Raw genomic sequence first — 14,109 nt, 5'->3', positions numbered from 1 at the left:
GCACGTGTATACATATGTAAACCTGCACATTGTGCACATGTACCCTAGAACTTAAAGTATAAAAAAAAAAATTTCCAAGTGGACAGGCCTTTTGTTATTATATTATACAAAGAACACATGATCTGTATGATCTTTGAATTTTGTAAGTATTTTTCCTTCATACAAATCATTTATATGAATGTTCCATTGGTTTTCCAGGAGAATATGCTTTGTATTCATGATAGACACAAAATATTTATGTTCAATGGTATCTTTCATATCTTGATGGCAAGAGGGATGAGTTTTTCAAGTTCTAATATTACTATACAGTAAAACTAATTTTTTTGAGAGTGTGCAGTTCTATAAATTTTAACATATGTATAGACTCATCTTACCACCACCACAATCAGGATACAGAACTGTTCATCACCAAAACAAACAAACAAAAAACAAACTCCCTTGTACAGCCTCTTTGTAATCAACTTCCCCCAGCTCCAACACCTGGCAACCTCCAATCTGTTCTGTCACAACAGTTTTGTCTTTTCAAGAATGTCATATAAATGGAATCATACAGAATGTAGCCTTCTGAGACTGGCTTTTTCACTCAGCATATGATGTTGAGATTCATCCAAATTGTGACGTTTGCCATCATATGGATGCATCTCTATCCATTCACCTGTTGGAAGACATCTTGGTGACTATGAATGGCGCTGCTATAAATATCCATGCACAGGTTTTGTGTGAACATAAGTTTTCATCTCTCTATATACCCAGGAGTGGGACTGCTGGGTCATATGGTATGTGTATGTTAGCATTTAAAGAAACTGCCAAACTGTTTTGAGTGACTCAGTCATTTTGCATTCCTACCAGCTGTGAGGAACTCCAGTTGCTCTGTGTATTTATCAGCATTTCAAAATGTTAGCCATTCTAGTAAGTGTGGGTGCAGCAGTAGACCCACTGATTCTGAAAAGAGATGTGTTAAAGCTTCTCATTATAACTGGTTTGTCCATTTTTCCTTGTATTTCTAAATTCTCACCCTATAATTTTAAGATGTTTTTGTTTGTTTTGAGACAGAGTCTTGCTCTATCGCCCAGGCTGGAGTGCAGTGGTGCCATCTCAGCTCACTCCAACCTCCGCCTCCCAGGTTCAAGCGATTCTCCTGCCTCAGCCTCCCAAGTAGCTAGCTGGGATTACAGGCATGCGCCATGACACCCAGCTAATTTATTTATTTTTTTTATTTTATTTTATTTTTTGTATTTTTAGTAGAGATGGGGTTTTGCCATGTTGGCCAGGCTGGTCTTCAACTCCTGACCTCAGGTGATCCGCCCACTTCGGCCTCCCAAAATGCTGGGATTACAGACGCGAGTCACCATACCTAGCCTAACATGATGTTTTTAAATTGCAGATATAGTTTTTAAAAAACCTTCTGCAACACTGTACTTATCAGCCAAAAGAGTCTTTTGTCAACCCTTTACCAATTTTCACGTTGGGTTCTATTTAGTCTGAAGTTAGCACAGCCACATTTACCCTTTAGCATCTGCCTAGTATATTTTTGTCCATCTCTTTATAATCTATGACAGTGTTTTAGATTGTGCAAATAGCACACAGTGGGATTTCGTGTTTTTACTCAAGCCTAAAGATTCCAGAATTTAACCTGTTCATGTTTATTATGAGTAAAAAACTTGACCTTGCTATATTGTGGATTTTTTATTTATATGTAGCTTCTTTTTCTTTCCCGTCATGCTGGATCTAAAAATTCCATTCCCTCTTTCCAGGTAGTTTTGTAGCTATTAAAGTTGTTGACATATATTTGCTTCCCTCTCTTCTCATGGCAAATGGCAATTCTGCACTTCCCTGGTCTGCTGAACTTGGGCACAGCCATGCAACTTTCTTTGGCCAAAGAAATGTGAACAGAAGTGACATATGTCACATCTAGACAGAAGCTTTAAGTCACAATATATGCTGCATCATACTCTCTTTCATTGGACACCGGAACCAGCAATGTTCCAAATATTGACGTTCCACCAGCCTTGCTCCCAGACTGAGGGTGATATTGAATAGGGGCCTCTAGCCAATCTGCCAAAGGCAAATTGCATGGGCACAAATAAACCTATGTTGTTGAAAGTAATTAAAATTTGGGAGCTGTTAATGCAACATCATCTAACCTATCCTTACTAACATACCCTTAACTTTATATGTATTTTAATATATTTTTTCAATCAATACCTAGAATCAAACACTACCTATATCCTTCCCATGAATAAGACAAGATCTAGGACAAGCTTTCATTTTCTATGTCCTGTCCTGCCTCCATTCATGTTCAAACCTAGAACTTTAGTTGGACTTTTTCACATGTCATTAGTATTTATTTAGACTTTTTCTGTCTACAGTCACCTCTGGTGATTATAGTGGATTTGCAGGTCACAAAGCCAAAAGTAGTTTGTCTCATATCTTTATCCGTTTATTTGATCTAAACATCTTTCATGGGGCTGGGCACAGTGGCTCAGGTCTGTAGTCCCAGCACTTTGGGAGGCCAAGGTGGGAGGATCATTTGAGGCCAGGAGTTCAAGACCAGCCTAAGAAAGAACCCATCTCGGCCAGGCACAGTGGCTCACACCTGTAATCCCAGCACTTTGGGAGGCTGAGGCAGGTGAATCACCTGAGGTCAGGAGTTTGAGACCAGCCTGGCCAACATGGTGAAACTCCATCTCTACTAAAAATACAAAAATTAGCCGGGCATAGTGGTGCGTGCCTGTAATCCCAGTTACTAGGGGGGCTGAGGCAGGAGGATCACTTGATGGTTGCAATGAGCTGAGATTAAGGAGGTTGCAATGGGCTGAGATGGCACCACTGCACTCCAGCCTGGGCAACAGAACGAGACTCCGTCTCAAAAAAAAAAAAAAAAAAAAAAGAAAAGAAAAGAAAAGAAAAAGAAAAAAGGAAAAGAAAGAACCCATCTCTACAATAATTTTTTAAAACTTAGGCATGGTGGTACATTTCAGCTACTTGGGAGGCTGAGGTGGGAGGATCATTTAAGCCCAATGGTTCCTGGTTACAATGAGCTGTGATCCCATCACTACACCCCAGCCTGGGTGACATGAGTGAGACCTTGATTAAAAAAAAAAAAAAACAAACCACACTTTAATGGATTCATTGTTCATTTTGGTTAGTTACTCTGAGGAAGATTTTTTCTAAGTAATTTAGTTGCTGATGAAATGTCTAATACCAATTAATATCTTCCATTTCATAAATTTAAGCTTCAACTGAATCCATTCTGCTGTGTAGTCCATCTTCTGAGTGTTTCAGTTTTATAATCAAATTTTTAATTTCCAGTAATCCGCTAAATAATCTGCTAAATATTTTTTCATGGCATCCTATTCTTTATGAACATAATTATCTTTATGAATTGCTGAAGATTTTGATTCATTAATTTAAAAATTTCATGTTTCTCCTAGTAACTATCTTCTTGAACAGGTTAATTTTAATTTCATGCCTCCTTTTATGTTACTGGTTTTCTTCAAATTTGATGATTTTTGGCTGTCCATATTTACAAATGAGGGCCTAAGATTAAAGTTTGAAGTATTGTTTTTTCATCCAGATGGGAATTCTGGTTCACTTTCAGTGAACACAAATGATTACAGGCACTTATATGGTGATTATAAATGGAAGTGGCAGATCATCATAGTCAGAGATCGATCACGTGGGCAGCTTAACTTCAGTTCCTCTTCATAGCCATTTTGGGTAATTCCCTTATTCTCTGATCCCAGCATTTCTTGGGTCAGAGATCCCACTTCAGATGGCCGCTTTCTTAGCCTGGTGGCAAACTCCAGAATTAGATGCTCCAAAGATGAGTGGAATGGCTTAGCTGTTCCACCCTTTAATTAACTGGTACTTAGATCATCTGCTTCTTATCTTCCAGAAATTCCACACTGTTCAATTTCTGGTTTTCCAACTCTGCTATTATTTTTATTTTAATATTTCTCCAATCATTTCAATGGGATTCTAGAAGAGTAAAAGAATGTGTTCAGTCATCCACGTTAACGTTCCAGCACGTAGTGTATAATCAGAATTTTTCAAAAAACCAATCATCTCCTATCATGCCGATCCTCTGAAAATCAAGTGTTACTGTCTTGAGATTAGAGATTCTCTAAATACCCATTTGAAATTGGACGAACAAATTATTGGATATAGAACTGGATGGGCAAGTTAAGAGTGATGATTTTTGAGCACTAGTAACTATGTGTGAATTTAAGGCAGGATGACAAGCTCTTTGCTACAGTATCACATCTGACTGTTTTCTGAAAAAAGTCCTGTTTGCATATGGATTGTATATGTTATGGTAAGTACTCAGTAAAGGTGCATAGTAATTTCTCAGTAAAGGAACATACTTGTACCTTTCTCTAAACCAAATGAAAATATCGTATTTCAAAATTAAATGATATTATTTCAGGTATATTGAAAGTTTAACAATTATTTGCAGGGCTAAAATTGTATATATTAAGCAGCAAAATATCCACATTTATAATTCTTAATGTTATGGTTTTAAATGTTTGATAAAATATATGTAAAATATGGAAGAATTTTAAAACTATAATTATGTGTATGTGTGTAGGTCTTGTAAAAATCCATGGTTAAAGAAAATTGGGGATATCAAGTATAAACTCATTTAACTTCCAGTTCTTCCCATTTTTGTCTCTGTTCACACTTCCCAGGATCCCCCAACTCTACAATAACTTTTACATATTTTACAACGTGACCCCATCCCTGCTTTTATTTTCTTATCCGTATTTCTTTCCCAGATTCTCTAAGTTACTTATCTAACCATTTTGCACTCATCTCAAGTTCATTAAGAATTCAAATATGTACATCCCCATCTGTTCAGATCTGTTTCTTTTAGTCTAAAGAACATTAAAGTATCTCATGCTCCCTCCTTGTCTGAGATCCTGCTGCATAAATGAGCCTCTCCTTCTTTGCTTGGTTCCTTCCTTTCACCTTACAAACATTTAAGTGTTTTTTACTCTAAAAACTTCCTCTTCACCTAACTCCATTTCCTCTTACCATCCAAACTCCTTCAAAGAGTAGCCCTACACCCAAACTTCATTGTCCCCTCAGGGTATTCCTGCCCTTCAATTTACTGCAATCTGGTATTTTCACCAACCAATTCAGTGAATTGCTCTCATTAAGGTCACCTGGGACCTAACTGCCAAAATCCCGTGGACACCTATTCTCTGCCAGGTGACACTGTATTCTTCTTCCTTCTTGACACTCTTATCACTTGTCTCTCTCAGAATCCTTTCTTTGCTTAGCACTTAAACTTTGACAGTCCCCACAATTCTGTGTTCTCATCAACTTTACGATTTTAACTACTGCTTATATGTGCTGATGACTTTCAAATTCTTTATTTCCATGTCTTCACACGCACATCCAATCTAGCAGTCATTTCCTCCTGAAATTTACAGGTGATGTATTCAACCTGTCCCAAACTAAACTCTTCTTTCCAAAGCAGTTCTTTATCCCATATTCCCAGCCTCAATGACACCACCACCCAATCTTAGTCACAGAAACACAAGTCCACCCACTGCCCTTTTCCTTATTTCCCATAACCAAATCTTATTTAACTGCCAAAATAAGATTAAAACTTATTCCCTCCCTTCATCTATACCTTGTTTTAGATCCCCTTCTCTTCTTGCTAAGTCATAAGTTACCAAACTGGCATTTCGTGGCACCAATTGTTAGGCACTCCTATTTAAAAAGGATTCTATAAACAAGTATATTTGAGAAGGGCTGCATACCATATCTTGAAGGCTGCATACCTGTCTTGAAGAGTCAGAATGAACATTAGCCTCTAGCACCCCTGAGAAGTACTACTAAAGAAACCTGCGGCCGGGCACGGTGGCTCATGCCTGTAATCCTAGCACTTTGGGAGGCCAAGGCGGGCAGATCACGAGGTCAGGAGATCGATACCATCCTGGCTAACATGGTGAAACCCCGTCTCCACCAAAAATACAAAAAATTAGCCGGGCATGGTGGCGGGCGCCTGTAGTCCCAGCTACTCAGGAGGCTGAGGCGGAGCTTGCAGTGAGCCAACATTGCGCCACTGCACTCCAGCCTGGGCAACAGAGCAAAACTCCGTCTCAAAAGACAAAAAAAAAAAAAGAAAGAAAGAAACCTGCCTAATTCTATTTATGCATGGGTCTCCTTTATGTTGGTCTAAAAATTATTTCAGTAGGAGAAGAAGTGGGAAGATAAGTCCCATTTACAAATCAAAGACAAACGCTCTTCAGAAGAGTGTGGAAAACTGATCTCCATACTTCTTTAATGTATCAGCCTAAAGCTAATGATCTTAAATGCAAGCCTGAGCATATCATTTCCATTCTTTACTAGCTCATTATTTACTGAAGAAAAAGAACCAGCTCCATGCAATGTAGATTATAAAACCCAATCTCGTTCCCCTAGCTGCCTCCTTGAGCGACATCTGCCAGTGCCTGATGACATTTCGGTAACTCTCAATTACTTGTGTTTGTGGTTCCTCAAACACACATACTCACACTTACAGCTCTGTACTTCTACTCATGCTATTCCCTCTGCCCTGAGTATCCTTCCCCTTCATCTCCTTATTCACCAACCTCTAATTCGTCCTTTAAGACTTAGCTTAGAAATTAACATGACCTTTGGTCTCTTTAGTTGGCCTTTCTTGGACCCACTGCTCTCCTCCTTTTTCCCCAAACACTGACTAAACTCCCTCAGCATTCCCACCATAGAACGTAATATACAGTATTACACCATCTGCTTGTGTGTCTCCCCTTCACCCGACTGTTAAAAGGCCAAGATTACATCTTGTTCATTGTTTCATTCCCATAACAGTCAATCCATGATTAATGAACTCAGTAGTAATGTAGTAGCCCTTTTGATAACAATCAGGCAAGACCATCCAGAAGAAATCCAACACTCCAGCTTTTCTCTCATCTCATCTCTCAAGTCATAGTCTGGTTGTAGGAAAGGACTTACCTATGCATATTTTACCAGGGAGGGATATTTACTCCAAAGATTTATGTCCATACTCTTACTAACTCTGCCTTTAAAAAATTCTACCTAGGTGTGCTTTCTGAGAGCGCCACTCTTTTCTACTTATAGTGTTCATTGGCTTTTTTCTTGGAATCTTCCTTAAGTGGTTCCTCTCTTAACAGTGAAACACAATAGCTGCTTAAAGTATGGGTTCTGGTTCAGATCCCAGCCCTACCACCTATTTACAGCAGTGCAACTTTGGGCAATTCACATAATCTGTCTCCTCAGGCTCCCCATCTATAAGATGGGCATAATAATATTAATAGTTCCCTATCTTATAGGGTTGCTATAATCCATGAACATGCTTAAGCATCTAGACATGTTTACTGCTCTGGTTATATATTAGAATATGTCAATGGCTTCTGGCCATGTGATATATATTTATTTCCACATTTAACCAAATGGTAAAATTATTCCATGTATTCATTCCCATCCCTTTCTATTCATCATATTCTCCTTTGTTGTTCTGTTTTCTCCCTCCACAGAATATTAGTTCCTTGAGAGTAAAGGCTTTGTTTTGTCCACTGCTGAAAGCCATAGCACCCAGAATGATATTATACATACTAGCCCCTCAGTAAACAATTGCTGAATGAACGTTGTAAACTATCAAAGGGAAAAATAGACCAAAAATTTCATTATAATAAAAAGTACAGAGAAATCTTCCTTTAGTGGCTTCCAATCCTATATTTTAAGACACCATATGCCATAATAAAAACATAAGAAAATTTATTAAAATTTAAAGGCAAAAACATAATTTCAAAATATTTAGTCGTATGAAAGGCGTGATAGAGAATGGATGCTTTCTTGAAATTCAAAATCAGATCCAAGAGTATCACTTTCAGAATGTTCTAGTGGACTGGATTTACTTTTATTTGTCTTGGATGAAACAGTCACTATTCTATTTTCTTTCTTGACAGAAACAGATTTTTTCAAAGACCTATTTTTAATTGATTCATTAACCAAAGAACTAGTTTCCCCAGTTCCTTTGCTTTTCCGGTTTTCAGGAGAGTCAGAGCAGGAATGCAGGTCCTTTCCAGGGTGTTTCTTACCAGAGTGTTTTTTGGTATATTCACCTGTTTTGGTCTTTTTCTCTGAAGAAGATCTGCTATTTCTGGACAACTCCTCTTCTTTTCTTTGACTTCCAGTTCCAGAAGTCGCATCTGGTAAAGGAGAACACATTCTAGCAATGAATCCCTCAAAAGACTCCTGCCGCTGCTCAGCGGCTGGGACTCCCAGGTTGTCGATGGAAGTTCCTAAGGTCTCTGGAGTAGAAACTGGGACAGGGAAGGAGTCGAGAGGCAAAGGAATTCTAGCATCACCTGTAATTTTCTGAAACTAGAAGGAAAAACAAAACAAAAATTTAGTGATGAACAAAGCCAACCATTAAAAAGTCAAGTTCAAAACATCAATGTTATTCTGTGATCTTAGAAGATTTCCAGGTCATTTTTCCCCTAATTATATCTTGCCAAGTGATTGCCAACTCAACTTAGCTATATCCAGAGGTAGGTCCAGCACATTTTCAGACTTTTGTGTTTTGCGTAATTATTACTAATTTATCACTCCCTCATTAAAAAAAATAGAACCTTATTCTATAAGAAAATTAATTTCTTTCCTATCCTCTATGCACATGTGAGCAGTATCCAATTTGTAAGCAGACTGAGTTTTCAAGTCGTCAGTTGCCAAGACCAGTCTGAGACTGGCTGAGATGGGAGATGGGGGCTCCAAGTAAGGCCAGAGGAAAAGCAGCAGGGGATTCCTGTGGCAGACAAGTTTGCCCCTCCCATTCCCATAACTAGATGATGCGTATAATATACTGCCTGTTTGTTATATATGAATTACTTATTCTGAAAAATTATCTATATCAGTACTTGTACCTTCATTAGTGTTCCTTCATTGTAAGCTGACTGCATACAAATAGAAACCTAGATGAAATATGAATAGACATTTATAAAATTTAAAATTTAAAATATTTTCTCTACTCTTTCATTTCTTCACTGAAGATAGTCTACTTTAAATCATAAATTTTCAAAATAACTTTCTTATTTTTTATTTACAACAATACAATATAATGAAATGGGTACAAACTTACTAATCTCAGTCTTGGAAAGGACCCCAAAGATGCTTCTGGTCCCCGAGTATGTGAACAGATCATTATTCTTTTCTCTCTTAGTAATTCCCTTTTTTGCTAATCACTTGTAGAATCACTAAGTTCTGTTCTATTCACTTACCTGGATATTTTGCATCTGCCCTAGGGCATTCTGCTTTGGTTCTGGTCTTTCATCTTCAAGTGCCTTCTTTTCTTCTTTAGGTGGATTACTAACAGTAGAAGTCATCTGGGGATGACCTAGTAATTGAAAATCTGACTGATCTATCCCAGCCATTGTGGCAAGCTGCCCAAGCCTGGTCAAGAGAAGAAAAGGAGGAAAAGGCAAGGATTACTACAATCACATAAGAACAGCTTACATTTCCTGGAACCTATGACCATGAAATACTTCTAAAATCTTAAAACCCATTATCCTACTCCAGACCACACCCCCATCCCTCCCAGTTTCTCAGATCTTCCCACATTTATCCTCTGAGATGAACCAAATCAGATCGTACAATCCTTTAAGCACTGTTTCTTCCCCCAACAATGTATTAGATACCTCTTGACTTCATTTCCTTACTTATTCCCTATTTTACATACTGTCTCAGTAGAAGCTGCATTTTCTACCGCATACCTACTGCCTCTCACCTTCATCCCCACACATCTATACCACCTTTCCTCCAGTCCTCAAGAATGTTTGTTCCTTCCCTCACCAAACTGTTCACCTACAAAACATAACTCTATCAATTATCTACCTCCAACTCTCTTTCAGTATCTTCTTTTAGCAAAATCATTCTTGGTTGAGGACCGCTGATCCATATCTCTATCTATATCTACCCTGCAGATTAATAACAATTTTAATGTCTAAGACAAAGTTAATTTTAATTCAAATTTATTTAACAAGCAAAGTGAATAAAATAAAAATTCCTATACATTCCTGAATACTTTCAATTAAAACTACCTTCAATTTAGTCTTTAACAAGAATTACCCTTAACCAATTACTCTATCTACAGCTTACTCTTTTTTTTCTTTTTAAGAGATGGGGTCTTGCTATGTTGCTCAGGCTAACCTTGAATTCCTGGGCTCAAGTGATCCTCCTGCCTCAGCCTCCCAAGTAGCTGGGATTACAGGTGCAAACCACCAAGCCAGGTAAGTTTACTCTTTCATATTGGGCAGGTTTGTCATTTCGCATTTCTTTTAAAATTAATTCCACATTTAAAAAATCAAGTGTATTACTTATAATTACACAGTAAATATGACTTCAGGAAGCTATAAAAATTGCTCAAGTTCCTCAGCAAAACACCATTAAAGTCATGGAGGGACGAATGTCATAGGGAGAAAGTAACTAACCCAGCATCTTTAAGGAGATCCAAAAAAGCATGAAACTTCTGAAAAGAATTCTCAATGCTGCCCAAAACACCTTCATCATCCAGGATCATATTTGTCAATGACTGTGCATGAAGGGCTTCAGACAGAGAGAAATTTATATTTCTTAACTGGGCATTTTCATGTTCCAGCTATAAAAGAAGATTGAAAATGTGTGACATCATTTTCTCTCATTATCACCAAAATAGTTTTTATGAAACTAAAATAAAACATTTTAAAAATGTAATTAATTTGCAGTTAATCTAACTCTCCACCAGTAAACACAGACCATATTACATAACAATCAAAACCCGGAGATAAGTGGCAAAACCTCCTACATAAACAATATAAACAGTATTTCATTAATGATCTTTCAAAAAAATCACATTTCTAACAGGTTAAATACATACCTGGATCATTCTATATTTAAAAATTAGCTGGGTAAGGTTTCCCTCAAATTAGACAACGAAATAAAGAGTAAGCATATTACAATCTGGCTGTTAAGAACTAATTTTTGCCAGTAAAATGCTTAATAAATTTAAAAGTCCTATTTCAGACCCAATTTACTAACTGTACAATTACCAATATTCCCCCTTTGCTTCTTGAAAATATGTACTCTCCTGCACACCATCCCCCTTTATCATCTATTTATTTAATACTACACATAAGTCTAACTCTGGTATTTCTCAGAAAGGCCATTGTGTTCACAATGCACCTTTTGCCTTATACAATCAGGTGCTCAACTTTTACTGAATGATTAACTGTCTTACAAACCAATGCATATACTTTCAAAAATTCCTCCTTAAACTTGCTTTGTAATAATATAGTTATATAGAATGTTCTAGCTTATGCTGTGCTCTTATGCACATTCACCTAATTTAGTCCTCATGGTATAGATTTTTATGTTTCATTGCATTCTTACCAGTTTTCCATTATCTTTTACCTTATTTATTCATTTTCCTAATTCACCATCAGTAGATAGTCTCATCCCCATCTTTTATGTAATTGTATATCAGTATAAGCCTAATAAATGCATTCTTGAATTGATGCATCATGAACAGAAAATAAGCTCCAGTCATATAAAAGCACAGGAAAAGAAAACAAACTACAAGTTTTACATTTTTAAAAAACATGCTTTTTGGAATACAGATCACACGATCACCAAATATAAGTAAATACAAACATTAACATAGTGTGACCAATTTGCAATATACTGTATTGTCTCACTTTAAAGTTTATAAAATGTATGTATGTATGTATGAGTTAAAGTTAAACCAAAACAAAAACAAAAAAACTCTCAAAAGGTAAGAAAACTTTTATTTACCTCACTGACTCGCTTATCAGCCTTAAGCCTTATCACTCTTTCCTCCTTTAACTGCTTTAGGCACTCCTCCAGTTTTTCCTAGTATTAAGTAATAAAGTAAATATTGTAATTAATTCCCAATACGATCCCCAAAACTCTTCCAGCTATTGAGCTTACCAAGTGTTTAGGGACAGAGCCAGAAGTGAACTCAGATATCAGGATTACAACCTACTGCCTGTATAATATCATACCATGCTAGGGAAATTAATTACCAAAAACATATCAAATTCTCACATTACAGATTTAAATCCCACTCTTTCCAAAATAAATTTGTGATAGCTCACCATAGAAGGCATACACATATGTTTATTGAGTCAGAAATAAAAATTAAGGCTGTGAAAAAGAAATTCTATTCTTATTTGTGGATCCATTATAATAGGAAGCCCTAGTAACACACTTAACACACCTGAATTATGTAACAGCAAATTAAAAATCAAGTAATCAATTAAAAGGGATAGGGCTCTTTCTGGTAAAGATTGAAATACAAAAGGAATTAGCCATGATGGAGATTCTCCAATTCCCTCCAGAGTGAGGGAAGGAACTCTACTATATACCTACGTTAGGAAAGGAAATTGGTACCACTTTCTGGAGTCGTCTTCAGTAAATACTACCAATTCTATGTCTGGGAATTTACCCTAAGGAAATCACCAAACATGCGGACAAAGATTTATCTACCAACATAATGTCATAGGACTGTTTGTAACTAAAAGCCTCCAAATTGTGATTGTTTAAAAAAAAAAAAAAAAAAAAGCACATTCATATGATGAAATGTTCTATGGAGCCACTAAAAACAATGATACGGGTCTTAACCAGAGTTAATGAAGGTCGTTTTTCTTGGGAGATGGTCCATAAGCTAAGTAAGATTCTCTGATGTGGAAGAGCATTCAATGATGTGACAAAATATTTTGATACCTTTTTGAGATAAAAGTGCAAATTACAAAATATCCAGGTGTGTGTACCATGCAGAGGTGGTTTTTATTTCCCTCAATGTTTTTCACGATTTTCAAAAATTTTCTCAAAGGGCATGTATTTTTACACTCAGAACACGTTTGAAAAATCAGTAAATGCCCTAATAACTACAAATTCTTTAATGCTTCATTATCAGTTAAAGCCAACCAAGTTTTTATGGGAAAAAGGAAAAACAAATTGCAAAATTCCTCTACTTACTGTTCACATAATGGTTTCAATATTTAGAACTGTTATCAAAGAACTTCTAACCAAACATGCAAATAAGCAAAAAACTTATCACAACTGGAGAAAGAAGACTAAAATCCTACATTCCTAACTAGTTCTAAAAATCACATCAAAGCACAATTACACGAAATTGTTTCTCCCTCTAGTGGAGGAAGTGAGAACATAATGTTACATTTTTATGAAAGCACCCTCCTCAGTACTCCTTTGAAGAGTAATTCAGGTTCCTTAAAGAAAATAAGGAAATATGAAACGAAACAATTAGAAAGTAAAATCACTTAACATTCCACTACTTAAAAACGACTAATGATAAAGTGTTGTAGTAATTTTCCTCCCTGACAGCTGCTCCTCTTCCTCCCTTCTATACATGGAAGAGTTGATTTTTTTTCTGGAATGCAACCCCAGAAATATCAAATGTTATACTGTACAACAACCCTTGAACATCAAGGGCTTGAAGTATGCAGGCTCATTATATGCAGATTTTTTTCAACCAAATGCAGATCAAGAACAGTATTCTGGCTGGGCACGGTGGCTCACACCTGTAATCCCAGCACTTTGGGAGGCCGAGGCGGGTGGATCATGAGGTCAGGAGATAGAGGCCAACATGGTGAAACCCCATCTCTACAAAAAATATAAAAATTAGCTGGGTGTGGTGGTGCGCACCTGTAATCCCAGCTACTCGGGAGGCTGAGGCAGGAGATTCACTTGAACCCAGGAGGCAGAGGTTGCAGTGAGCCGAGACTGGGCCACTGCACTCCAGCCTGGCGACAGAGCAAGACTCCGTCTCAAAAAAAAAAAAAAAAAATACAGTATTCTCCTATGCAAAACCTCATACAGAGGGCTGACTTTTTTATATACCCTGGTTCCACAGGCCAACTGTGAGGCCTGAGCATGCATGCATGGATTTGGGTATATGCTGGAGGATGGAGTCATGGAATAATAACCTGAGTAAACTGAGGGAAGACTGTATATCCAATTTTATGTTAGACATTCTTCCATTTAACATTGAATCAGAGAACTCATAACTTTGACTTTTTTTTTTTTTTTTCTTGAGACGGA

General features: G+C 37.0%; 1 protein-coding gene across 29 annotated transcripts in view; it reads right to left on the bottom strand.

Moving 5' to 3' along the window:
- Positions 1–3,124: 3,124 nt before the first annotated feature.
- CEP78 (centrosomal protein 78) overlaps positions 3,125–14,109 on the bottom strand; it is a 36,244-nt gene continuing 25,259 nt past the window's right edge. For 6 of the 29 annotated variants that reach the window (XR_012424817.1, XR_012424822.1, XM_005581980.5 and 3 more), the window contains 5 exons: positions 11,821–11,898; positions 10,482–10,648; positions 9,273–9,444; positions 8,919–8,966; positions 7,714–8,379 (listed from right to left, as the gene is read on the bottom strand). Coding sequence is in view for 20 of the 29 variants with exons in the window: in XM_005581980.5 (XP_005582037.3) it covers positions 7,810–8,379; positions 8,919–8,966; positions 9,273–9,444; positions 10,482–10,648; positions 11,821–11,898 (1,035 nt within the window). In the remaining 9 variants the exon portion in view is untranslated. Of the gene's footprint in view, positions 3,982–7,713; positions 8,380–8,918; positions 8,967–9,272; positions 9,445–10,481; positions 10,649–11,820; positions 11,899–14,109 lie in introns of those variants that run through there. The other 23 variants (XR_012424816.1, XR_012424820.1, XM_005581981.5 and 20 more) reach the window with 9 other exon arrangements.

The sequence above is a fragment of the Macaca fascicularis genome, chromosome 15 (assembly GCF_037993035.2).
Source record: "Macaca fascicularis isolate 582-1 chromosome 15, T2T-MFA8v1.1".
Taxonomy (NCBI): Eukaryota; Metazoa; Chordata; class Mammalia; order Primates; family Cercopithecidae; genus Macaca; species Macaca fascicularis.
The sequence above is the reverse complement of the archived record's forward strand: the minus strand, read 5'-3'. Positions and strand labels throughout refer to the sequence as shown.